Genomic DNA, 27,640 nt, shown 5'->3' with positions numbered 1-27,640 from the left:
GTGCGTTCCCCCGTCCTTACCCTTCCTGAAGTCCGCAATCAGTTCTTTGGTGTTACTGACATTGAGTGCCAGGTTGTTGTGTGCAACACCACTCATCAAGCTGATCTAGCTCGCTCCTGCGCGCCCCCCCTCGTCACCATCGGAGATTCTGCCAACGGTAGTTGTGTCGGCAGCAAACTTACAGATGGGGCACTTGAGCTGTGCCTCGCCCACACGGTCCCGGGCGTAGAGAGAGTAGACCAGTAGGCTAGGCACCCGACCCTGAGGTGCGCCAGGGTTGTGAGGTGGAGATGTATATTTCCGATCTGTACAGTTTGTGGTCATCCGGTGAGGAAGTCAAGGATCCAGTCGCGCAGGATCTTCATTGTGGCATACATTCCCCCCCCCCCCGCCTTTTTCTTGAATACATTCTGCCCCACCTCCATTGATATAACTGAGGGCTAAGTCCTGATCCCTGGGGGACTTCACCCCTCCAAGCTGAACGTACCCATCAATTTCAATTCATTGCAACACTCACAACGGGCTGGAGGAGTTTAACAGAGACTCTGCTTTGACCCCAGCATCTGCAGAATCTCCCAGTGGCCACACATTTTAATTCCACGTCCCATTCCCATTCTGATATGTCTATCCACGGCCTCCTCTGCTGTAAAGATGAAGCCACACTCAGGTTGGAGGAACAACACTTTATATTCCGTCTGGGTAGCCTCCAACCTGATGGCATGAACATCGACTTCTCAAACTTCCGCTAATGCCCCACCGCCCCCTCGTACCCCATCCGTTATTTATTTATATACACACATTCTTTCTCTCTCTCTCCTTTTTCTCCCTCTGTCCCTCTCACTATACCCCTTGCCCATCCTCTGGGTTTCCCCCCCTCCCCCTTTCCCTTCTCCCCGGACCTCCTGTCCCATGATCCTCTCGTATCCCCTTTTGCCAATCACCTGTCCAGCTCTTGGCTCCATCCCTCCCCCTCCTGTCTTCTCCCATCATTTCGGATCTCCCCCTCCCACTTTCCAATCTCTTACTAGCTCTTCCTTCAGTTAGTCCTGACGAAGGGTCTCGGCCCGAAACGTCGACTGTACCTCGTCCCAGAGAAGAGGCGGTGGCCCACCTGGTTCTTGACGCTCTGTGGAGAGGTGGGATCCTGGGGCGGTCCCGAAATTGTTTCACTTCTTTGATTTTTTAATTTTAACGAGGGGTTCCCAATGGCAGAAGGGTTGACCAGAAGGGTGGGACAGGCTCATGGAGCAAGTTTGCCCACTGCCGAGGTGGGTGAAGAAACAAGGTTGTGGGGTGAACACTTGAAGTGAAAGAGTTACTGCGCTCTTGGGGGGAAACAGGTCGGCGGGGGGAAGGCCAGTACAGTAGCTGGCTCAGGATCTGGCCAAACACTCTCCCACTAAACTGTAACGCAGGATTCATCCGACTATAGACACAAGGTGTAGAGCTACTGTCCTCTGGGGAGAAAATGGAGCGGAGGCCGGGGATGGCATGATGATTCAATAGGTTTCAATTGGTACATTTAATGTCAGAGAAACGTATACTGTATACATCCTGAAATTCTTTTTCTTCGCAAGCATCCACGAAAACAGAGGAGTGCCCCAAAGAATGAATGACAGTTAAACGTTAGAGCCCCAAAGCTCCCCCCACCCATGCACAAACAGTAGCAAGGCAATAATCCCTCCCCCCCCCCCACCAGGAAGAAAAAGCATTTGAACACCCCCCCCCCAACACACCAAGCACTCAAGCGTGCAGCAAAGCATCAATAAAGACACGGACTTGCAGTACCCCAAAGACTACTCGTTCACCCGGTAACGCAACATACCACAGGCTCTCAGTGATACAACCATGGCTGGCAGAATCTCCAGTGGAGACGAGAGGGCGTACAGGAGCACGAGAGGGCGTACAGGAGCGAGACATACCAGCTGGTGGAACAACAACCTGGCACTCAACGCCAGTAAGACCAAAGAGCTGATTGTGGACTCCAGGAAGGGTAAGGCGAGGAAACACGAGCCAATCTTCACAGAGGGATCAGAAGTGGAGAGAGTGAGCAGTTTCAAGTTCCTGGCTGTCAAGATCTCTAAGGATCTAACCTGGTCCCAACGCATCGATGCAGCGATAATGAAGGTCAGGCAGCGACTATATTTCATTGGGAGATTGAAGAGATGGGGTTTGTCAACTAAAACACTCGGAAGCTTCTACAAATGTACCGTGGAGAGCATTCTGACAGGCTGCATCACTGTCTGGCATGGAAGGGCTACTGCACAGGACCGAAAGAAGCTGCAGAGGGTTGTAAATCTAGTCAGCTCCATCTTGGGTACTGGCCTACAAAGTACCCAGGACATCTTTAGGGAGCGGTGTCTCAGGAAGGCAGCGTCCATGATTAAGGACCCCCAGCACCCAGGGCATGCCCTTTTCTCACTGTTACCATCAGGTAGACTGAAGACACACACTCAGCAACTCAGGAGCAGCTTCTTCCCCTCTGCTGTCCGATTCCTAAATGAACATTGAACCCATAGACACCACCCCACTATTTTTTAAATTTCTGTTTATTTTGTACTGCTTAATTTAGTAGATATATGCACACTTATCTCTATATTTATTTATCATGTACTTCATTGTAGTGCTGCAGTAAAGTTAACAAGTTTCACGACATAAGCTGGTGTTATTAAAGCTGATTGTGAGACTCTGGTATTGCGGTTCTGAAGCAGCTGGCCAAGGCTCTGGCAAAGTTCTCTCCCGCTGTGCTGTAAGGCAGGGATTGTCCGAATGGACATGCAAAGTAGTTGGTACGTGTTGGTAATGGATTCAGCAAGCATTTCCCTTCTCCCACATTATCACTGTTTACTGTACAACAGAAACTCGACTCTGCCAAAACCCATTACCAGGTCCTTAAGTAGTTCCATTTAGATAACCACACTTTATCTCACGATGCAGATCATTTTCTGTGGGTAATGGAACTGCGCAAGAAATTATTTATTTATTTTTCCTCCCCCAGCACAGAAAGGCCAGATCACAAATTGCTTCCTTGCCCAGTGCTTTGGCCCGCTGGAGTCTGAGAAAGTGATGCTTGGCTTTTGTTCAGCATTCCGTCGGTCAGGCTGTGGTTGAACGCTGCTGGGTTCTGTTCCCGAAGGTGCTTTTTCCCTCCCCGCTTCCACTCTGTTAGTTCCTCAGTGATTGGCGGCCTGCAGCACCAACTACCCCGGCACCTGGAGGGAGCAAGGTTCAGTTGTCGAACCCCACCACATAACATCCTGCTTCCAAAGTCCTGACTGCCCCAGTGTCACCCCATTACAGCTGGATGGGGGGGGTGGGGAGTGGGACTGGCTGATTTGGCACTGTTGAACCAGCCCTTTACTGCTTCAGATGATCAACAGAATTATAAGGTTTAAAAAAAAAACCCTGAAAATAAAACACACTCTCTTTTTTAAATCGAACTCTGTTCTTTGCGAGAGAGAGGAGTTTATAAGATTATGGGAGGCATGGATGGAGTGGACAGGGGGTATCTGTTTCCCAGGGTTGAAATGTCTGACACCAGAGGGCATGCATTGAAAGTGAGAGGGGGCAGGTTAAGGGGGAGTGTGAGGGGTAAGTTTTTTACTCACAGAGTGGTGGACGCCTGGTGTGATGGGAGAGGCAACTACATGTGAGACGTTTGGATAGGAGCTCGGATGTGAGGAAGGTGGAGGGATATGGACACTGTGTAGGTAGGAGAGATGAGATCTTCTGGGTTTTTGTTTTAATTTACTCTTTAGCTGGTTCAGCACAACACTGTGGGCCCCGAGAACCAGTTCCTGGGCTGTACCGTTCGATGAGATTAATTTTTAATTTTACAGAGACGCACCTCAACACTGTCCCCGCTTTGCCTTACCCCTCTTTGCTTTCTGTTCCCCACGCCGCCATTCTTTTGGCTCTCTGAATAATAGCAGTGCTGAGGGGTTTAAGTGGGATGGGCTTGGGCAGTGCCTTGACCTGAGCCTTCTCTCTGTGTCCATTTGATGACCCACTGAGTTCCTCCAGCCGACTGTTTCATTGCTTCAGTTAGTTCAGCATCTTCAGTCCTTGTGAGATTGGCAGCTCCCAATTCTCACAATCTTCCCCTTCCACCCACCATTCTCCACTGCTCTTCCCATTCCCGGCGAGCAACTTTGCTTCCTCTTGTGAAGATGTGGCCGAGCGTTCTGGTGGCGTGTCAACGCCAAGGGTTCAGAACCTGGAGTCTGCGGAGCCCCTCGGTTAACGGGTGTTCAGGCAGCGGGCGAATCATCCCCCTTGGGCTTCCCTGATCTCCTCACTCGAGACTCAGTGTCACGCAGCCCTGCCTCTTTGATCTGACCAAGGCCTTCATCAACCAGGTCCAACTCTTGCCTTTGTTTTGGTCCTTCCTCCTCCTCGCACGGGTCATCGGGTTTGCAGGGGTGTGGCCAGGGTTAATCGGGATGCGTCTAGGGCTAGTGGGGGGGAGGTGTGCCCCCTTGGACCTCAGGATTGGGTTTGAGGGTCGGGCTGGTGGATGTATATGTGGGGCTGGGAGGGATAAGGCTTTGGAGTGTAGTGTGGTGAGATTGGAGTGGCCAACTTCCTCACTCCCAAATAAGGGACAAGAGTAGCAGACAAATATGGGACACTTGTGTTTACCCGGAGAAAGACTACCATGACCATGAAGCCTTGCGTGGTCACCTGCGTGACGTGCACATACGTGATGTGTGCATGCGTGTACATGCCAATTTTTTCTTTACAAATCGGTTTTGGCGATTCTGCTCAGTGAAACTATACTGTATTTATACTTTATACAGGCTGTGTATTTATCATATCATTCCTGCTTTTACTATATGTTAGTGTTATTTTAGGTTTTATGTGTTATTTGGTATGAAGTTGTCCACTTTGGTGGCAAAAATGGGAAAACAGATTATTATCTGAATGGTGGCCAATTAGGAAAGGGGGAGGTGCAACGAGACCTGGGTGTCATTATACACCAGTCATTGAAAGTGGGCATGCAGGTACAGCAGGCGGTGAAAAAGGCGAATGGTATGCTGGCATTTATAGCGAGAGGATTCGAGTACAGGAGCAGGGAGGTACTACTGCAGTTGTACAAGGCCTTGGTGAGACCACACCTGGAGTATTGTGTGCAGTTTTGGTCCCCTAATCTGAGGAAAGACATCCTTGCCATAGAGGGAGTACAAAGAAGGTTCACCAGATTGATTCCTGGGATGGCAGGACTTTCATATGAAGAAAGACTGGATGAACTGGGCTTGTACTCATTGGAATTTAGAAGATTGAGGGGGGATCTGATTGAAACGTATAAGATCCTAAAGGGATTGGACAGGCTAGATGCAGGAAGATTGTTCCCGATGTTGGGGAAGTCCAGAACGAGGGGCCACAGTTTGAGGATAGAGGGGAAGCCTTTTAGGACCGAGATTAGGAAAAACTTCTTCACACAGAGAGTGGTGAATCTGTGGAATTCTCTGCCACAGGAAACAGTTGAGGCCAGTTCACTGGCTATATTTAAGAGGGAGTTAGATATGGCCCTTGTGGCTACGGGGATCAGGGGGTATGGAGGGAAGGCTGGGGCGGTGTTCTGAGTTGGATGATCAGCCATGATCATAATAAATGGCGGTGCAGGCTCGAAGGGCCGAATGGCCTACTCCTGCACCTATTTTCTATGTTTCTATGTTTCTATGATTTGGTAGGTTATTTTTTGGGTCTGGGAACGCTCAAAAAATGTTTCCCATATAAATTAATGGTAATTGCTTCTTCGCTTTACGCCATTTCAGCACGAAAAGGTTTCATAGGAACGCTCTACCTTAGCGGGGGAAATACGGGACAAGGGCGGTCCCGTATGGGACAAACCAATTTAGCCCGATATACGGGACGTCCCGGCTAATACGGGACAGTTGGCAACCCTAGGTGAGATATGTGGGGCCATGGTGGATGAGGTAGCATAGTGGAGCCACTTTAATCTGGCCCATGCCTTTCGTTATCATGGTCCAACACCGCTTGGCTGAATGAATTGGGTGCACACTGAGACACGTCATCAGTAATGCAACCTGGGGCCATTGGGTGTTTCAGTCCTTGAATCATTAGCCAGCCTCGCCCAGGCGACCCAGCCAGGGTTGATCAGGCCTGGCTTGTGTTTAACCCATGATGGACCAAGTTAATGAGGGACATGTCATTCTGAGTGTTATGGTATTTTAAAAGATTACACGGTTTTGTTTTGACCACTTGGGGAGTAGAATGTTCTGAGGCCTAGTTATCAGGCACTTGCCTTTATTTTGCATCTGTGTGCCTGGGACCGAACGGGTTAAATCAGCTGTGTTTACTGGAGACGTGGAGCCCCTCGGTTAACGGTAAAGCTCGATGGCAGAAGAGAGGTTGGGAACCCCTGAACTCAACGGAGGCGAATCTCCTTACGAGAGGCAATGTTTGCAACTCTGTGGGGCGTTTGGGATTCGACCTTCAAAGGGAACACAAATTTTTTTTAAGATGTCCTTTTGAAACTCTAAGCTTTTTAATGTCACCCCATAATTTGCTAACTAAAGGATATGTTTTTTTGTTCTTTCGAGTTTAAAGGCAGGAAATATTTTGCTGTGGATTACTGGTCTGGCTCTGCCTCTGCGTATTTTTGTGATTCCTGATGTGCAGATACTTTGATAAAAGTACACTTTGAACTTTGAATAGATCCCCTAGTGAAGTGTTCTTTTTCAATTTCAGTACTGTGCAAAAGGCCTTGGGCACATACATATATGTGGCTAGGGAGACTTAGGGTTTTGCACATTGCTGTAGCAGTTTTATGAATTGCACTGTACTGCTGCCACAAAACAAGAAACAAAACAGATTTCATGACTTGTGTGAGTGACGATAAACCTGATTCTGACACGGGTCTCTGTTGTGGACTGAGAGTGGGAAGTTGGGGGTGGGTGGGGCGGGCAGGGAAAGGGGAATGGTGGTTGGGAAGAGGGAAGCACCAGAGAGCAGACATCCCACCTCTCCCGGAAGTTCCGGGAGTTTCCCGCATATCAATAGTGGCTCCCTGGTGCCCGCAAATTATATACAATATCACGGAAATCAATTTTTTTGAGAGAGAGGGAGAGAGAGAGACACGAACGAGACGGCAGAGTTTTCCAAAAAAAAAAGAAAATATAAAACGTACGTCACCCCAGACTACACTAAAGTGTACCGCTGTCTAATAAGAGTCAAAAATAATGACAGTGTTGCTCGCTGCACTGTTTGCAACAGTGACTTTTCTATTGCCCATGGTGGGTTAAGACTGTAAAAGACGTGTTGAGGTGAGTTTAACAGGTGTCATTCGTTCATTAGCGTAGCTAACGTTATTTAAACTAGCTGGCTAGCTGCTAAGGAGCTACTCTATTGCAGACATCCCACCTCTCCTGGAAGTTCCGGGAGTCTCCCGCAAATTGATGGTGCTACCTCCCTGAAATGAGTTTTTGCAGGGTGGCATGTCTGAGAGAGGCATTCTGTAATGATCAATAAACTGATTGTTTGCAATCAGATGACCTGGCCTGGTGTCTCAGGGCTGGGTGTGTCTGCACCTGCGCCACCCCTCCCGCCCCTGGCACCTGTCCCACACCCCCTCCCGTGGGTGCTCCACCCTCGGCAGTCCCAACATCCTGTGGTCCCGCTGGATGTGTGTGTACCTAAGACTACTGTACAGCAGTATATAGTGTATGATGGTCCATGTTGGGGACAGGCATTGACTTGCCCTTTCTTGTGTTCGCAGGTCATGGAGACCAAAAATATGCTCTATCTTGTAACGGAGTATGCCAAGAACGGAGAGATCTTCGGTAAGTGTTCATCTCATGACCACCTCCGTTGCCCCCCCAGCTCTGCGGACAGCACATGCAAGTCAAACGAGGTTCCTTGTGATGGTTTGGCCTCTGTGTTTGTTTGCTGAAAGGTTTGACTTTGATAATGAGTTAATAAAGACCTGCCCGTTACTCGGCTTGTGTTCGGGGCAGTGACAAAGGTCCTCCGTCACTGGCGGTGCTCGGGGCTTCCTTCATCGTGTCAGCAGCTTCCTCTCGGTTTTCACTGCCGTCAGTCTCGCAAGTCCCGGGTGGAGGCTCGGGAACACCGCCAAGCTCAGATGGTGAAGGATTCTTCCTTGCTGTTTCCGTAACAGTTTTGTTTGACCAGTCGGGGTTGTTAGCCCCGAGCTGAACCCCCGAACCTGGACCCCTCTTGGGTCTTAGTCTGGCCTCTACCCTTTGACCTGTTTGGCAGGGGTGACCCTACCAAGAGCCAAAGCATGAAGCCCTGACTCTTGGCCAACGTAGTAGCTCTCCGGGTTATTGAGGCAGGCAAGCCTCCAGACCCAACAGCAAGGTTTTGGTCCTCTGAGAGGTTGATTGATGCTTAGTAATGGAAATCTTGGCTGGTCTGTGTGTTGAAATTCAAAAGCACTTCATTGACACTGTAGGTAACTGAAGTCATGTGAACGCTAGTATTTTTTTTGAATGCGTTTGCTATAGTGCTGTCTATGATGAGGAAAGAGTTTTGGAATGGACTTCGGTTTGCAAGTTATTAGCCACTAGAATGAGCCATGAATGTCATTGTTAACATCTGCTTCTGCTGAGAGGTGGATCCCGAGATCCCAAGTGATCCACAATGATCCACTCGGATGGGTACGGGATGGTTCTGAGTGATGCTGTTGAGTGTCCGTTACCCGTTCATCTGAGGACTAAAAATATCAAATCAAATCAAGTTTGATTACCTTTCAAACCAGACGTAGTTACAGCTGAACGAGAGAGTGTTCCTCTGGACCCAAAGTGCAAAACGTTCAAAAAAATAGCGAGTAAAGATTCATATTCTCTCTTTAAAAAAAAACACTTATATATAACCCAAGACCCTGAGCAACAATGTCCGGCAATCACTGGTACAGTCTCCTGGTGGTGTACAGATGCACACGATACACAGCCTGTCATTTCGCCACTCGAGCATGGAAGGACAGCACCGACGGGCGAGGCAGGCCCCAGCTGAGCTCGAACGCCACGCTGTAAATGCTTCCGCGTCTCTCGTCCGGTTTGCTGCAGCAGGCAAGCCCACGGCTTGAGGCTTGAGCAGGGATTGGTATTGCTGAGGCTTTATAAGGCTCTTGTGAGGCCTCACTTGGAGTATTGCGAGCAGCTCTGGGCCCCTCATCTCGGAAAGGATGCGCTGAAACTGGAGAGGGTTCAGAGGAGGTTCACGAAAACGATTCCAGGATTGGATGGCTTGTCATATGAAGAGCATTTGATGGCTCTGGGCCTGTATTCACTGGAATTCAGAAAAATGAGGGGTGACCTCAATGAATGGTGAAAGGCCTTGAGAGAGTGGATGAGGAGAGGATGTTTCCAATGGTGGGAGAGTCTAGGACCGGAGGACACAGCCTCAGAATAGAGGGGCATCCTTCTAGAGTGGAGATGAGGAGGAATTCTTTAGCCAGAGGGTGGAACTTGTTGCCACGGGTGGCTGTGGAGGCCAAGTCTTTAATATGTATTTAAAGCAGAGATTGGTCTATTCTTGATTGGTGAGGGCATGAAGGGATACGGGGAGAAGGCAAGAGACTGGGGTTGAGAGGAAATATAGATCAGCTTTAATGAAATAGCGGAGCCATCTCAGTGAGCCAAATGACCTAATCCTGCTCCTCTGTCTTATGGTCTTATTTATGAGGTCAACCAGATATTTTCATAGTCCGGTCCGTGAAGTCCATATTCCGGTTCACGGTCTGGTCCATCGACCCATGCTCCAGGTTTTCCGATCTACCCTGTTTCTGTCCTTGTTGAGCTAACTGAGGCAGCTGATGCAAGTTGGGGCTGGCTGCATAAATACCTCCAGAGACCAGGGCGTAGTTGCTGGATTGTTCTTGTCCTTACTACTTGGATCCCTTCCCGTGCCTTCTGATTCCTCGCTTGAAGCCCTGCCTTGTCTTGCTGGAAACCCTCGCCTTGTCTTGCCTGCAGTCTTGTCCTGGAGCCACCCTGTTCCTAGCTCCCTTCCTGTCCCTTGCCTCCGCCCAGGTAAGCCAGGCCGTCTTGCCGGTACCTGGGGGTGGTTCTGCCCCTTCCTGTCCCTTGCCTCCGTCGGGTGGTGATCCGCGCCCTGCCCAGGAGGAGCCAAGTCTCACGTCTCCAGCCTCCAGCCTGTAGACTCAAGTCTCCCGCCTGCAGCCTCACCTCAAGTCTCAAGTCCCGCCTGCCTGCCAAGCCTAGTCCTTGCCCGGTTCTGGCATCCGAGCCAGAGGCAAGACCCAGGTACTGGGTCCTTGCCCAGTCTCTGGCTCGGAGTCAAAGCCTGGGCTCCTAGCTCTGTTGTCCGGTCTTGTTCCGGTTCCCAGTTCATGTCCATGTCCTTGCCATCGCCCTACATCCTAGTCCTGTCCCTAGTACTTCAGTGTCTGTGTCTTACACTTGGGTCCGTTCCCAGCCACTGCCCTATGACAGATTCTCTTTAATATCTCAGTCAACGGACCTGAGGTTTTTTTGTGAGGTCCACTGGGAATACTCTGCAAATGTTCTTTGCATTTGTGGTACAGTGAGAACCAAGATAATTGTGCTCTAGGTCAGGGGTTTTCCCAGCCTTGGGTCCACGAACCCCTGGGTTAATGGTATGTGTCCGTGGCACAAATGAGGTTGGGAACCCCTGCTGCAGGTGGATGGATTGTAATGCTCAGAGGAGGACTTCACCAGTGGGGGGAGGCATCCAAGACCCATCTTTGTGGCGACCTTTCGACGTGGCAGACCGCCAGTGTGGCCATCGGAACTCGCCACAAAGTTCCTCTCTTTCAGAGATTTATTACCACTGGCACGCGATGTAGCGGCCGCTGGTCGATGCAATACGTGACAACACAAAAAGAGAAAAGATAACTCAGTAAATCGATTGCAGCAGTGTATATTAAATAGTTAAGATTGAAAACAGTGCAAAACTTTGAAATAATATATAAAAAAACTTAGTGAGGTAGTTTTCAATGCCCATTCAGAAATTGGATGGCGGAGGGGAAGAAGCTGTTCCTGAATCGTTGAGTGTGCGCCTTCGGGCTCCTGTCCCTCCGCCCTGATGGTAACAATGAGAAGAGGGCATGCCCTGGGTGGTGGGGGTCCTTAAGGGTGGACGCCATCTTCCTGAGTCACCGCTCCGTGAAGATGTCTTGGATACTATGGAGGCTGGTACCCATGATGCAGCTGACTAACATTACGACTTTCTGTATCCTCCTTCGATCCTGCGCAGAAGGCCGCACCCCCCCGCCCGTGCCCGCCACCCATAGCGGGCGGTGGTGCAGCCTGTCAGAATGCTTTCTTGAAGATGATCAGGATTTTGTTTGGGACCACTTGGTACACTCTCCTTTTCCCTGAAGGGAAGGGGGAGGTTGAGGGAGCGAAATTAAGCCGGGAGCGTTCTCCGCATTCAGATAACGTGTTTACTTTGTTACAATTAGGACCGAGAATCTCTGAATATTTGTTTAAAAGAATTTTTTAAAAAAGTAAGATAAACACAAGAGAACGTCAAAGCAACGCACACGTCGTGCTGGAGGAACTCAGCAGCTCAGGGTGACGTCTGTGGAAAAGAAGGAACAGTCGGCGTTTCGGGCAAAGAACGGCTGAGAAATTGTGCCCCCTTCCCAGGTGGGAGAGCAATGCTTTGATACTCGGCACACTTTTAAACGAACTGCAATTGGCGGCTCCCTTGTGCTGAGCTGTGGAGATGTGCAGTACGGGAGCTCTGCGCTGGGAGAGCTCAACCTTTCGGACCGGCACCTCCGGCGGGATTGGTACCCTGCTGGTGGACTCGAGGGATTCCGCGGGGCATCCCTTGGCACCGGGGGATTGGAGTCTCTTCGGCACCTCATCAGCCGCACGCGGTTCTCGGTTCAGCTCCCCTCTTCTGACGGTCTGACGAGGGAGAGGTGGGTTTTCCGCTTGCTTCCCCCTCCCGTGTACGTATGCTCGCTTGCACCACGCTCCCCCTGTGCCCAGATTGTACCGCGCGAATTTAATTCGGAGCTTACTGACAGGGTTACGTGGCAAGAGGTTCACGCGGTCATACCAGAAGTATACACTACCTCCCCCCGCCCCCACAACCCCATGGTAGAAGAAGTCACTGGCAAGATGCCAAATAGCACCCTCCAAAAAATTTCTTCCAGCGATTGGATCTATTTTGTAAATTGTTCAAAAACCAAAAGACAGGCTTCGCAACGTTCGTAAACTGGAGAAAGTCTGCAGATGCTGGAAATTTGGAGCAACACACAACACTGGAAGAACTCAGCAGGTCAGGCAGCCTCTGTGGAAAAGAATACACAGTCAGCGTTTCGGGCCGAGACCCTTCTTCAGCGCTGAGAAGGAAGGGAGAGGAAGCCAGAGAGAATAAAAAGGTGCTTGGGGGGTGGGAGGTGCGGAAGTGAAAGAGGCCAGCTGGAAGGTGACAGGTGAAGCCAGGTGAGTGGGAAAGGTCAAAAGGCTGGAGAAGATAGGAGAGGAGAGTTGACCACAGGAGAGAGAGGATGAGGAGGGGAGGTGATAGGTGAGGAGAGGAGGGTGGAGGAGGGTAAACTCAATGAACAAGAGAAGTCCTTTTACATTTTCATACCATTTGAAGGATTGTAAAACTTCCTATTAAATCATTTTGAGTAGAGCTTTATGGAGACTTGGCAGCTAGTCTCCCAATTGTCTGGTTTATTAACATTTATGTGGGATGTGTCATAAGCAGTCACGGAGCCCGGGTGGAACTTGTTAAACCCTCTGACCTTGTGGGTAAAGCTTGGTTTTTAGTGGTTCTCGGGCAACTACGGTTCCAAAGAGCGTCGCTCCAGCGTGTGGGTGCTTCAAAGTGTAATTTCTGTATTTCCCTGAGGAGCTGCACGTTGTCTAACCATCCCTTCCTTTCTTTTCAAATCTTTTTATTGTATATACAGGAAAAATAACATGAGTACCTCAAAGTAACAACACTGACAATGCCTCAAAAAAAAACGTTATCTTAGAGATTGAAAACAAAATATTGTGATAACGAGAAAACCTACTAAGCAGAAAAGTGAGGGGGAAAAAGAACCCATTAGGTGTACAACCCCGGAGCCATGCGTCATACAAAAAGCTTTTAAAAATAAACATCAAACCACCAGCAAGAAAAGAAAACATACTGAAAAAAATTTACAATTAGATCGTGGAAAAATTATACCAATTAACTCAAATGATAATAACGAGCAAATGAGCCCCATCTTTTCTCAAAATCAAATAAAGGTTCAAAGATTCGACTTCTAATTTTCTCCAAACTAAGACGTAGCATCACTTGATAGAACCATCGTGACAAAGTGGGAGCTGATGTAACTGATCTGAGAAGAGAGTGGAGAGCTGCTTTCTTCAAGCTCAGCCCAATTACATAATTAACTAATGTATTCATTTATCAATTTATTAATCTGTCTGTTGATCTATTTATTAATTAAGACATTGCAGAATCTGAACTGGAAAGAAAAAGGAAAATGGCAGATACTTAGCAGTCAGGAGGCACCACCTGTCCAAATCCTTGTGTTCAATCCTACCTGCCATACAATTCCTTGTCAGCCTGTGAGACAACTAGGGTTCTGAACCCTTGGATCTTTCTGGGCAACATTCCTTGGTGCCGCGGCATTTGCTGCCAACTCCCAGCACAGCTTTGCTTCCCAAAGTGCATCGCCTGGCATCCTTATTCCTCAACTGTATCCGTCTGTCTTCGCTGGACATTTGCTCCAAGGGTATCCTCTCTACCCGCTGATGCGATTTAACCCCTGGCCTAATCACCGGACAATTTGCAGTGACCAATTAACCTATCAACTGGTACATCTTTTGGACTTGTGTGAGTGCAGTGTAGGTTCACCGGGTTAATTCCAGGAACGGCGGGACTGTCATACGTTGAAAGATTGGAGCGACTGGGCTTGTATACTCTGCAATTTAGAAGGCTGAGAGGGGATCTTATTGAAACATATAAGATTATGAAGGGATTGGACACGCTGGAGGCAGGAAACATGTTCCCGATGTTGGGGGAGTCCAGAACCAGAGGCCACAGTTTAAGAATAAGGGGTAGGCCATTTAGGACGGAGTTGAGGAAAAACTTTTTCACCCAGAGAGTGGTGGATATATGGAATGCTCTGCCTCAGAAGGCTGTGGAGGCCAATTCTCTGGATGCTTTCAAGAAAGAGTTAGATAGAGCTCTTAAAGATAGCGGAGTGAAGGGATATGGGGAGAAGGCAGGAAAAGGGTACTGATTGTGGATGATCAGCCATGATCACAGTGAATGGCGGTGCTGGCTCGAAGGGCTGAATGGCCTACTCCTGCACCTATTGTCTATTGAAATCAGAACTAGAATCATATTTATTGGTCGCTGGTATGTGACATGAAATTTGTTAACTTAGCAGCAGCCGTTCAATACAATTCATAATATAGAAGAGAAAAATATAATAAATAAAACAAAAATAACAATAATAAATAAGTAAACCAAGTACACTATATGTATATTGAATAAATTAAAAATTGTGCAAAAAAAACAGAAATACTATATATTAAAAAAAGTGAGGTAGTGTCCAAGGGTTCAATGTCTATTTAGGAATCGGATGGCAGAGGGGAAGAAGCTGTTCCTGAATCGCTGAGTGTCTGCCTCCAGGCTCCTGTACCTCCTCCCTGATGGCAGAGGGGAAGAAGCTGTTCCTGAATCACTGAGTGTGTCTCTTCAGGCTCCTGTACCTCCTCCCTGATGGCAGAGGGGAAGAAGCTGTTCCTGAATCGCTGAGTGTGTGCCTTCAGGCTCCTGTACCTCCTCCCTGATGGTAACAGTGAGAAAAGGACATGCCCTGGGTGATGGAGGTCCTTAATAATGGACGCTGCCTTTCTGAGACACCGCTCCCTGAAGATGTCCTGGGTACTTTGTAGGCTAGTGCCCAAGACCACCAGGCAGCCTAACGATGTCTTTCCCATCACACGGTAACCGAGTGCTACCTCACTGATGATTTATACAATGAGAACATAATATCCCTCTTCCTAAACTCGATGCCCTGACTGATAAAGGCCAGTGTACTTTGTAGACTCGTACCCAAGATGGAGCTGACTAGATTTACAAACCTCTGCAGCTTCTTTCGGTCCTGTACTGTAGCCCCTCCATACCAGACAGTGATGCAGCCTGTCAGAATGCTCTCCACGGTACAACTATAGAAGTTTTTGAGTGTATTTTGAGTGCACCCGGGGTCAAAAGGGAAAGCGTACAAACTCCTTACAGGCAGCGGTGGGAATTGAACCCGGGTCATCAGTATTGTAAAGTCCTGAGGTGACCAACACTCTACCTTGCTACCGGCAACATATATAAACGTACCTCCTGTACAATAAAGAATCACATCGGCAGCCAGCTCTCCTCACTGGATAGGACTCCTCGCTCTGAAGTGGGGGAACGACTTGCTGAAGATTTTGTGGAAATCTCTAGTTTTTGACATCAGAGTGGCATGTTGGAGGAGTTGCTACAAACTATTCAACTGATTATCCTTTCAGGTTTGCAGAAAACATCAGGAGGGATGATGTGGAAGTGTTCCCGATCACCTCCTTCGTCACCCTCAGCCTGCTTTTGGGGTTATAGGGCTGGGCAAGTGACTGAAGCGCTGTCGCGCCTTTTTCGTGATTGCGCGTGCGTCTGGGCCCCTGAACAGGCCGTCTGAAGTGATAACCCTGAGGAATTCAAAGTTGCCGACCCTCTCCATCTCTGGTTCCCCACCACCTCCCGCTGAAGTCTGGCTCACAGACCTCTTGATTTCTTCCTCCTCCTCCTCCTCCCGAAGTCGATAGTGAGTTCCTCGGTCTTGCCGACGTTCAGCGAGAAGTTGTTGCTGTGGTACCACCCAGCCAGTCTCCCTCCCATACGCCGCCACCCCCGTTTCGGCAAATGGTGGTGCTACTGATTTGGCCCGCCACGGTGGCGTTAGCAAACTTGAAAATGGCACTGGAGCCGTGCGTAGCCCCACGCTCACAAGTGTGAAACGTGTGGACGGGCTTGTGGAGGCGATGCTACATTGCAGTAGAGGAGGTGTTGAATGTCCTAAAAAGTATGAGTGTAGACAAATCTTCAGGAGCTGGCCAGGTTTATCCAGGAACACCGTGGGAGGCTGGAGGAGAAATTGACAGGTCGCTGGCTGGGGTAATCAAAAAAAAAGAAGTTCAAAGGTTAACTTATTATCAAAGCACGTATGCACATACAACTCTGAAATTCGTCTTCCCCCAGATAGCCACGAGACAACGAAAGAAGGGAAGTGAAAGTTGGTCAGAGAGAAACGGCAAATCCCAAACCCACCCCCTCTCACACAAAAAGAACAGCATCCCAATCATCAGCCCCTCAAAACCCCCTCCATGCACAAAACAGAACAGGATCATCGACCCCCCCAAAAAAAATAGTAACAGAACACTAACCCCCAAACACCCTCCTCTCACACAACAAAGTGGAAAAGGAGCGGTTGTTTAAAAAAAACAGATTATATAAAAACTGAAAGTAGATTGGAGTGTGTTGACAGCAAAGGTTGTCAGTGGCTATTTGGAGAAGACGGATTTCAGAGTTGTGTACGGATACATGCTTTGATAATAAATGAACCTTGAATCTTCTTTTTGTACCTTTGAATATCCCAGCCAGCGATCTGTCAATTTCTCCTCCAGTGAAGGTTGTGTCTTTGTTTAAGGACAACAACCTGGGACCCATGGATCAGTAAGTCTAATGTCTGTAGCAGGTACGTAGTCAGTCTAACATCTGTAGCGGGTGCGTAGTAAGTCTAACGTCTGTAGCAGGTACGTAGTGAGTCTGACATCTGTAGTGGGTACGTAGTAAGTTTAACGTCTGTAGCAGGTGCGTTACTAGAAAGGATTCTGAAAATTCAGGGGGTTTATTGGAGATAATGAGCGTGGCTGTGTGCATGGGAGATCACATCTCACGAATTCTGCTGGTTTCTTGGTGAGTTGACTAAGAAAGTTGATCAGGACAGGGAGGTCGATGTGGTTTGGGGTTAACCCTGAGCTTAACTCCTTCACTAAGGCAGTCCTGAAAGGTTATGTCACATGGAATTTAGGGTCAGCTGGCTAATTGGATACACGAGACCAATAAGATATAGAAGCAGAATTTGGCCCATCGAGTCTGCTCCACCATTTCATCGTGACTGATCCATTTCCCTCTCAGCCTCAATCTCCTGCCTTCTCCCCGTATCCCTTCATGCCCAAACCAATCAAGAATCTATCAACCTCTACCTTAAATATACCCAATGACCTGGCCTGCACAGCCTCCTGTGGCAACAAATTCCACGGATTCACCTCTCTCTGGTTAAAGAAATTCCTCTTCAACTCTGCTTTAAATGGACGTCCCACTATTCTGAGGGTCGTGTCCTCTGGTCCTAGACTTCCCCACCATAGAAAACTTCCTCTCTTCATAGTCATAGTCATAGTTATACTTTATTGATCCCGAGGGAAATTGGTTTTCGTTACAGTTGCACCAACCAAGAATAGAGTATAAATATAGCAATATAAAACCATAATAATATGTAGATTATGCCAGGAAATAAGTCCAGGACCAGCCTATTGGCACAGGGTGTCTGACCCTCCAAGGGAGGAGTTGTAAAGTTTGATGGCCACAGGCAGGAATGACTTCCTATGACGCTCTGTGCTGCATCTCGGTGGAATGAGTCTCTGGCTGAATGTACTCCTGTGCCCACCCAGTACATTATGTAGTGGATGGGAGACATTGTCCAAGATGGCATGCAACTTAGACAGCATCTTCTTTTCAGACACCACCGTCAGAGAGTCCAGTTCCATCCCCACAACATCACTGGCCTTACGAATGAGTTTGTTGATTCTGTTGGTGTCTGCCACCCTCAGCCTGCTGCCCCAGCACACAACAGCAAACATGATAGCACTGGCCACCACAGACTTGTCAAGGCCTTTTAACATTCGATAGGTTTCAGTGAGATCCTCCCTCATTCTTCTGAATTCCAGAGCCATCAAGTGCTTCTCATATGACAAGTCTTTCAATCCCGGAATTGTTTTCATGAACCTCCTTTGAACACTCTCCAATGTCAGCACATCCTTTAGGGTCCAAAACTGTTCACGATGCTCCAAGTGAGGCCTCACCAGGACTTTATAAACTCTCAACATTACATCCTTGCTTTTATATTCCAGTCCTCTCAAAATGAATGCTAACATTGCCTTTGCCTTCCTCACCACCGACCCAACCTGTAAGTTAACCTTTACGAACAATTAACAATTGACAGAAAGTAGACGGTAACGGTGGAAGTTTGTCTATCAGACTGGTGGCCCGTGACTCATGGGGGCTCCCACTGCATTGCTGCTTGTCACCTGTTTGGACAAGATTGGTTAGTACGTTTGCAGGTAGACACCAAAACAGGTGGTATAGAGGACAATGGCGAAGGCTAGGCTGAGTCGTTCCCGGATCCTGGCAACTCATTTGCAAATGTCTCGTCGCCATGCGAGGAGTGTGGCAAAACGTTTGCAAATGGATTGCCAAGACCGGAGAAGGACTCAACCCAGCCATCAACCACCTGAGCTGCATGTTTTCCAGCTTATTTCCAACAATGGAGAAGATTATCAAGAACGATCTGCTAAGTAAACGGGCCAAGGAATGGCAAATGGAGTTTAACTCACGACGGTGTCATCTTTCCACATTTTGGAATGCCAGTTCCAGGAAGAATATCCCGAGGGAGCGGCAGGTCCCCTGGGGGAATGTTTTAGATGGTGAGGGAGCTCGGAGTACAGGTCACGGACGTGAGAAAGTATCTAGGTGCTGGAAGTCCAAGGCAACGCGCGCAAAATGCCTGGAGGAACTCAACGGCTCGGGAAAAGAGTAAACAGTCAACGTTTGGGGCCGAGATCCTTCATCAGGACTGGAAAGGAAGAGGGGAAGTCAGAGAAAGAAGGTGGGGGGTGGGAAGGGGAGGAAGAAGTACATGTTGGCAGGTGATGGGTGGAACTGGGAGAGGGAGGGGGCAGACGTGAGGAGCTGGGAAGTCGATTGGTGAACGAGATATAGGGCTGGAGAAGAGGGGAATCTGATGGTAGAGGACAGAAGAATATGGGAGAATGGGAAGGGACAGGAGCACCAGATGGGCAGCTAAGGGGAGAGGGGGAAACGGGAATGGGGAATGGTGGGGGGGGGGGATTACTGGAAGTTCCGGAAATCGATGTTGGTGCCGTGGTGGTGCACAGGTAAATAACTCGCTGTAAGCAGGGTCACAGGCAGGCGGGGTGGTGAAGGAAGCTTTTCGGGGCACTGTGCTGCTGCCAGCGCCGTTCCCATTGGGTAGGACAGTGACAATCTACCTGATTCTGTTTCCCTTCACCATTTACACCTCGGACTTCAACTACCGCACAGAGTCTTGTCATCTTCAGAAGTTTTCTGATGACTCTGCCATAGTTGGATGCATCAGCAAGGGAGATGAGGCTGAGTACAGGGCTACGATAGGAAACTTTGTCACATGGTGTGAGCAGAATTATCTGCAGCTTAATGTGAAAAAGACTAAGGAGCTGGTGGTAGACCTGAGGAGAGCTAAGGTACCGGTGACCCCTGTTTCCATGCAGGGGGTCAGTGTGGACATGGTGGAGGATTACAAATACCTGGGGATACGAATTGACAATAAACTGGACTGGTCTAAGAACACTGAGGCTGTCTACAAGAAGAGTCAGAGCCGTCTCTATTTCCTGAGGAGACTGAGGTCCTTTAACATCTGCCGGACGATGCTGAGGACGTTCTACGAGTCTGTGGTGGCCAGTGCGATCATGTTTGCTGTTGTGTGCTGGGGCAGCAGGCTGAGGGTAGCGGACACCAACAGAATAAACAAGATCATTCGTAAGGCCAGTGATGTTGTGGGGATGGAACTGGACTCTCTGACGGTGGTGTCTGAAAAGAGGATGCTGTCCAAGTTGCATGCCATCTTGGACAATGTCTCCCATCCACTACATAATGTACTGGTTGGGCACAGGAGTACATTCAGCCAGAGACTCATTCCACCGAGATGCAGCACAGAGCGTCATAGGAAGTCATTCCTGCCTGTGGCCATCAAACTTTACAACTCCTCCCTTGGAGGGTCAGACACCCTGAGCCGATAGGCTGGTCCTGGACTTATTTCCTGGCATAATGTACATATTACTATTTAACTATTTCTGGTTTTATTACTATTTATTATTTATGGTGCAACTGTAACGAAAACCAATTTCCCCCGGGATCAATAAAGTATGACTGTGACTAAAAGTTGGGAGCTCGAGGTGCAGTTTTACAAGGGTGCTGTGGAGGCCGCACCCTGGGAGTAGTGTGTTCCGTTTTGCCCATGCTGCTGGAAGAAAGATATTATCAAACCGGCAGGCGGGCAGTAGAGGTTTACAAGGGTGGGGCCAGGGCTTGGGGGACCGAGTCTGAGGACAGGCTAGGGTTTCACTCCTTAAAGACTGAGAGGTGAACATCGGGTGAATGCACTCTGCCTTTTCTCCGGGGACGGGGTATCAGGACCGTAGGTTGAAGTTGAGAGGGGGGACTTGATAGGAATTTGGCGAGGGGTGGGGGTGGGCAGGAGGAGAATTTTGTTTTTAACACACAGGGTGGTATCTTTATGGAACGAGCTGCAAAAAGTGTTTGAGGCAGTTATAGCGACAGCTTTTTAAAAGACGTTTGGGCAGGACAGAGGTAGGAGGAAAGGGTTAAACACAGGCAAGTGGGACCCGCTCCTGTGGCAAGCAGGAGAAAGTCTGCAGGTGCTGGAAATCCGGAGCGGAACAAACAAGACGCTGGAGAAACTCAACAGGCCAGGCAGCGTCTATGGATAAGAGTAAACAGTCGCCGTTTTGGACCGAGACCCTTCTTCAGGACTGGGAGGGAAAATATGTCGGCTGTTTACTCTCTCCCACAGTTGCTGCCCGGCCTCCTGAGATCCTCCGGCATTTTGTGCGTCGCGCCTGGGTGGGGCATTTTTTTTGGTTGCCAGGGGGCAGATAGGCCTGTTTCCATGATGTGTAACTCTGTTAAGTGTTTTCCCAACCAGTGTTTATCCCTCAGCGAGCATAACAGAAGCCTTTTATAGTTTGTTGTTTTCGAGAGCTTGCTTTATGCAAATTCTCCCTCGCTTTCCTCAGAGTGCCAGAGCAACCCCGTGCGAAGCCGCGAAATACTGAATTCCCCCCGAAACCGTGATTGGTTTCATAGAATCGCAGAGAAATCTGAAACAGCAACTCAGTTGTGAATATTGATGTGATAATTAAATCATCAGACTGTTATGGTTAGAACCAGATTATTAATCCAGAAACACCACTTTAATGGCCGCCCGAGCAACTGGGAAATTTAAATAGAGGTGATTTAATAAACCTGGAACTGAGAAGACTCAGCCAGCGGTAACAGTGGCCGTGAGTTAGTGGATTGTGCTGAATTCCCGTCGGTCAGTTCACAAATTTCCCAGGGGAGGAAACGTGGATCCTCTCTCTGATATCAGGCCAAGTGTGGCACAAAGAACAGTAAATTTTATTTTTTTACCGGAGCGTCGCTGGCAAAGGTGGGATTTGTTGCCCGTTCCGATGGTGAATACCTTGAGAAGGGGCTGGGAATTCGAGATGTCAAGTACGTTCGCCGCCGGGGGCTGCTACTCGGGACCAAAGCAAGCCGTGCAGAGAGTTGTAAGAAAAAATTAGCTCCGTCACCAGCGTAAGCCTCCGCAAGGCGCGGTGCCTCAGAGAGTTAACATTCATCTTCAGGGACCTCATGAGGACGTGCCCTCTTCTCATTGCTACCATCAGGGAGGAGGGACAGGAGCCCGAGGTCACACACTCCGCGATTCAGGAACAGCCACCCAATTTCTGAATGGACATCGAACCCATGGACACTACCTCACTACCTTTTAAATGTAATACTTCATACTTTATTGTCGCCAAACGATTGATACTAGAATGTACAATCGTCACAGCGATATTTGATTCTGTGCTTTCCGCTCCCAGGAGTACAAATCGATAGTAAATATTAAAAATTTAAATTATAAGTCATAAGTAGAAAGTGGAAAAATGGAAAGTAAGGTAGTGCAAACAAAAACCGAGAGGCAGGTCCGGATATTTGGAGGGTACGGCCCAGATCCGGGTCAGGATCCGTTCAGCAGTCTTATCACAGTTGGAAAGAAGCTGTTCCCAAATCTGGCCGTATGAGTCTTCAAGCTCCTGAGCCTTCTCCCGGAAGGAATCTACAAGCATTTGGATAGACAGGGACTTATTAGGGAGAGTCAAAATGGCTTTGTTAGGACTTTATTCCCTGGACCATAGAAGAATGAGGGGAGATTTGATAGAGGTATATAAAATTATGATGGGTATAGATAGAGTGAATGCAAGCAGGCTTTTTCCACTGAGGCAAGGGGAGAAAAAAACCAGAGGACATGGGTTAAGGGTGAGGGGGGAAAAGTTTAAAGGGAACATTAGGGGGCTTCTTCACACAGAGAGTGGTGGGAGTATGGAATGAGCTGCCAGACGAGGTGGTAAATGCGGGTTCTTTTTTAACATTTAAGAATAAATTGGACAGATACATGGATGGGAGGTGTATGGAGGGATATGGTCCGTGTGCAGGTCAGTGAGACTAGGCAGAAAATGGTTCGGCACAGTCAAGAAGGGCCAAAAGGCCTGTTTCTATGCTGTAGTCTTTTTATAGTTTCTATTTCTATGGAAGAGGGATGAAAAGTGTGTTGGCTGGGTGGGTCGTGTCCTTGATTATTCTGGCAGCACTGCTCCGACAGCGTGCGGTGTAAAGTGAGTCCATGGATGGAAGATTGGTTTGTGTGATGTGCTGGGCCGTGTTCACGATCTTCTGCAGCTTCTTTCGGTCTTGGACAGGACAACTTCCATCCCAGGTTGTGATGCACCCCAGAAGAATGCTTTCTACGGTGCATCTATAAAAATTAGTGAGGGTTTGAGGGGACAGGCCAAATTTCTTTAGTTTTCTCAGGAAGTAAAGTTGTTGGTGGGCCTTCTTGGCAGTGGACTCTGCTTGGTTGGACCAAGTCAGGTCATTTGTGATATTGACCCCGAGGAACTTAAAGCTTTTGACCTGTTCCACTTGCGCACCACCGATGTAAATTGAGTTGTGCGGTCCGCTATATATATATATATATGGGTATAATATGTACATCCAGTTTTTTTTTCCTCTATTATTATGTATTGCAATGTACTGCTGCCTCAAAGTTAACAAATTTCACAAGATATGCGGGTGATACCAAGCCCGATCCTGATTATGTTCAAGAAGGGTAATTGGGGTCAGTGAGCCTTAACCCGAGGCTAATTATTACGGGAGAAGTTACCAGATTACCGATTAAAGAGGAAACCAAAGCACCCGGAGGAAAGCCACGTGGGTCACGGGCGAGGACTACGGGCAGCGGTGGGAATTGAACCCAGGTCGCCCGCGTTGTGACAGCCGCTGCACCGCGGAGGGAGCTGGTGCCGATGACCGACGAGAACGGGAGAGTGGATGCCGTGAGCACAGCAAAGGATCTGATAGTGTCTCCCATTGTGGGCTCGTCCAGAGGATCAAGGGATGAAACAGACACCTGGCTCGGCCTGGCTACGGAAGGCGAAAAGGATAATGGTGGGAGTGATATTAATCTCGCCAGTGGTGCTCTGCTGGGCTCAGCACTGACATCTCTATGATTTGTCATGATTCGGAAGAAAACCTAGGTGGCCTGATTCGTATGTTTGCAGATGACAGGAAATCGGCAGAGGTGCGGACAGTGAGGGAGGTTATCCAAGGACGTGGCAGGATATGGATCAAGGTGAAATGCAGTGTGGCGTTAGTCCAGATGAGCGTGAGGTCAAATGGCAGGGGGAGGAAAGCTGCCAATGAGAGGACTCCCTTGCTAGAGCTGATGTAACACAGGGATCTTGGGGGCCAAGCCCAGTGCTCTCGTGGTTACGTGTTATTGGGTGTCTCGGGTAAATTTCTACAGATGTACTGTGGAGAGCATTCTAACTGGCTGCATCACCGTCTGGTGTGGGTAGGGACTTGCGCAGGATTGAAGTAAGCTGCAGAGAGTTGTAAACTGGGTCAGTTCCATCACGGGCACTGGCCTCCATAGAACACCTTCAGGGAGCGATGCCTCAAGGAGATGGCGGCCATCATTAAGGATCCCCACCACCCAGGACACGCTCTCTTTCTCATTGTTACCATCAGGAACGAGGTTCTTTTACTTTGTTATTTCATTGTCACCAAACAATTGATACCAGAGCGTACAATCATCACAGCGATATTTGATTCTGCGCTTCGCGCTCCCTGGAGTACAAATCGATAGTAAATATTAAAAATTTAAATTATAAATCATAAATAGAAAAGGGAAAGTAAGGTAGTGCAAAAATACCGAGAGGCAGGTCTGGATATTTGAAGGGTACGGTGCAGATCCGGGTCCGGATCCATTCAGCAGTCTTATCACAGTTGGAAAGAAGCTGTTCCCAAATCTGGCCGTACGAGTCTTCAAGCTCCTGAGCCTTCTCCCGGAGGGAAGAGGGACGAAAAGTGTGTTGGCTGGGTGGGTCGTGTCCTTGATTATCCTGGCAGCACTTCTCCGACAACGTGCGGTGTAAAGTGAGTCCCGGAGCCTGAAGACACACACTCAGTGATTCAGGAACAGCTTCTTCCCCTCTGATATCCGATTTCTGAATGGACATTGAACCCGTGAACACTACCTCACTACTTTTTTAGTTTCTAATTTTTGCACCAACCATTGAATTAATTTAATAACTATTTAATATACATATACTACGAATTGTTATACATCTCTTGGTGGCCTCCACCACTAGTCCCCATCTTGCACGGTCACTCGGTTTTTGAGGATGGCCTGCTCTAGGCAGATTTACAGCTGTACCATGTTCTTTCTATTTCTTGATGATTGACTTAACTGTACTCCAGGGGATATTCAGTGACTTGGAAATTTTCTTGTATCCGTCTCCTGACTTGTGCTTTTCAATAACCTTTTCGAGGAGCTGCTTGGCGTGTTCTTTTTGTCTTCATTGTGTAGTTTTTGCCAGGATACTGACTCCCCAGCAGCTGGACCTTCCAGATACAGGTGTATTTTGGCTATAATCAATTGAGACACCTTGAGTGCACACGGGTCTCCAAAAACAGATCTCCATTTAACTAATTGTGTGAATCCTAAAACCAATTGGCTGCGCCAATATATATATATATATATATATATACATAGTATGCACAGTGCCCATAAAAAGTATCCACCCCCTTGAAACTTTTCATGAACTTCAGTGAAATACAGGAAGAAAATATATATATATTTGCTGTAATTCAGTTTTCGTTATTTTACATTGCAAAGTACTGCTGCCGCAAAGACAAGAAAGTTTCACAACATATGTCGGTGATATTAACCCTGCCTCCGGTTCTGAATCTCTGGTAGCAAAAGTAGAGAGAGTGTGCGATGGAGAAGATGATTGGCATACTTCCCTTCGCCAGACAGGGTGCCCATTATAAAAGTCAGGAAGTCAAGTGGCAACTGTATGGAACTTTGGTCTGGCCACATTTCGGGCATTGTGTGGAGCATTGTTGACCCTGTTACGGGAAAGAAAGGGGAGACATTTTGGGCAGGTTCACCCTGGATTACAGAGCATGAGCTAAGAGGAGAGGCTGGGAAAAATTTGGATGATTTCTCCACAGATTTCGAGGCTGAGCAGTACACCAGAAAAACAGGAGTCGCAGAGGTTAGAGCCTGTAGTCGCGACGGTGAAGTTTGATCAGTATTTAGTCAGACGTCTGTCTGGGCTTTGTGTAGACGTGATGGTGAAGTTTGATCAGTATTTAGACAGATGTCTGTCTGGGCTTTGTGTAGACATGATGGTGAAGTTTGATCAGTATTTAGACAGATGTCTGTCTGGGCTTTGTGTAGACGCGACTGTGAAGTTTGATCAGTATTTAGACAGACGTCTGTCTGGGCTTTGTGTAGACGCGACTGTGAAGTTTGATCAGTATTTAGACAGACGTCTGTCTGGGCTTTGTGTAGACGTGACGGTGAAGTTTGATCGGTATTTAGACAGACGTCTGTCTGGGCTTTGTGTAGACGAGACTGTGAAGTTTGATCGGTATTTAAGCAGATAATCTGTCTGGGCTTTGTGCAGACGTGACTGTGAAGTTTGATCAGTATTTAGACAGACGTTTGTCTGGGCTTTGTGTAGACGTGATGGTGAAGTTTGATTGGTATTTAGACAGACGTCTGTCTGGGCTTTGTGTAGACGTGATGGTGAAGTTTGATCGGTATTTAGACAGACGTCTGTCTGGCCTTTGCTGTATGTTGGCAAAGGCAGCATCACCTGGGAAGGGAGGAGCTGCGATCGAAGTTAAACTTTGTGCGGTCGGCCCGACCATGTTCACTCCTGACTTAGCTGGAGCCCATGGGACTCGGGTTGCTGAGCAACGACGAGGCGGCAGAGCTGCCTCGTCCAAACTGGCCGTTGACGACCAGGTAAGCGGGCGACCCCGCGTTCCGCATGACGGGGCAATTGGTGACGTCCTCGCTTCACAGGTGATTGAGGGCTGACCCACCACCCGTTTCTCACCTGGGCCATAAGCTGTCCCTCGCTGTGGACGTGTGCTCAGCTTGTGGGCTACAATTGGTCCTGGAGCTCCTGCGCTCTGGGGGGGCGGGGTTGAGGTCTTTCTGGAGAGAACCCTCCCAGCTCCACGGCTGCAATGTCGTCTGGCCCCTTTGCCTTTGCTGCATCTTGTACCACGTGGAGTGAACTGAACTGGCCAAAGAGCAGCCTCCACGGTGGGGCTGGTAGGAACCCGTTACCAGCCTAGATCGAACCTGGGTGCAAATGTTTCAGCCTTGACCTACCCCGCTCACATGCTGAGAAGCAGGATGTTGCTCCTGCCTACTCCTTTTGGCTGCCACACTCTGTCTATCCTGTGTAGGTCTGTAGTCTAGTGTAGTTTCTGTGTTGTTTTACGTAGTCTAGTGTAGCCTTGTGCTGTCTCACTTAGTCTAGTGTAGTTTTGTGTTGTTTCATGTAGCACCAGGGTCCTGGAGAAACGTTGTTTTGTTTTTGCTGTGTACTGTACCAGCAGTTTATGGTCGAAATGACAATAAATAGACACTTGACTTGACTTGTCTCCTAACTCTAGACTCTAGACTCTAGACTCTTGACTCTAACTCTTTTTACCAGTCCCTTTCTAGTGTTCCTTCTCTCTTGCCTGTGACCCTTCTCTCCTGACCCCGTGTTCCCTTTCCACTCCTCTCTTTCTCTCCCCCGTCCCTCGGCTCTGCACGTCTCACAGCCACCTGTCCTGATGGAGTGGGTGACTGTGTGTTTCTGAGCTCAGTGAAAACCTCTTGCCAGCCGTTGAGTAACGATTACCCGCGGCCTTGGGCCAGCACTGGTGACAGTTACACTTCCCACCACCCACCCCTTGCGGTTTGCCTCATCATTGAATTCTCCACAACAAACAGAAACACATCTGTTTCTGTTAAAAACTTTCCTGGAAAGTTCAGCAACTGCAGTGGGAGCTGTTTCCTCTTCCTGCCGAATTTCACTTCACAGTTGAGAGGGGCATCTGAGAGAGTTTGTAATCTCCAGCCTCCTTTCGTCTTTCACCACCTCGCACATCTTTTCGCTGGGGGGTGGGGCGGCGTGGGTGT

General features: G+C 48.5%; 1 protein-coding gene across 1 annotated transcript in view; it reads left to right on the top strand.

The window, feature by feature from the left end:
- Positions 1-27,640, top strand: part of sik2a (salt-inducible kinase 2a) — a 249,348-nt gene that overhangs the window by 76,474 nt on the left and 145,234 nt on the right. The window contains exon 3 of the mRNA XM_072238566.1: positions 7,742-7,805. Coding sequence (XP_072094667.1) covers positions 7,742-7,805 — 64 coding nt within the window. The remainder of the gene's footprint in view (positions 1-7,741; positions 7,806-27,640) is intronic.

Source organism: Mobula birostris, chromosome 20 (genome assembly GCF_030028105.1).
Source record: "Mobula birostris isolate sMobBir1 chromosome 20, sMobBir1.hap1, whole genome shotgun sequence".
NCBI lineage: Eukaryota > Metazoa > Chordata > Chondrichthyes > Myliobatiformes > Myliobatidae > Mobula > Mobula birostris.
Note: the sequence above shows the minus strand (reverse complement) of the source record. Positions and strands in the feature narration are given on the sequence as shown.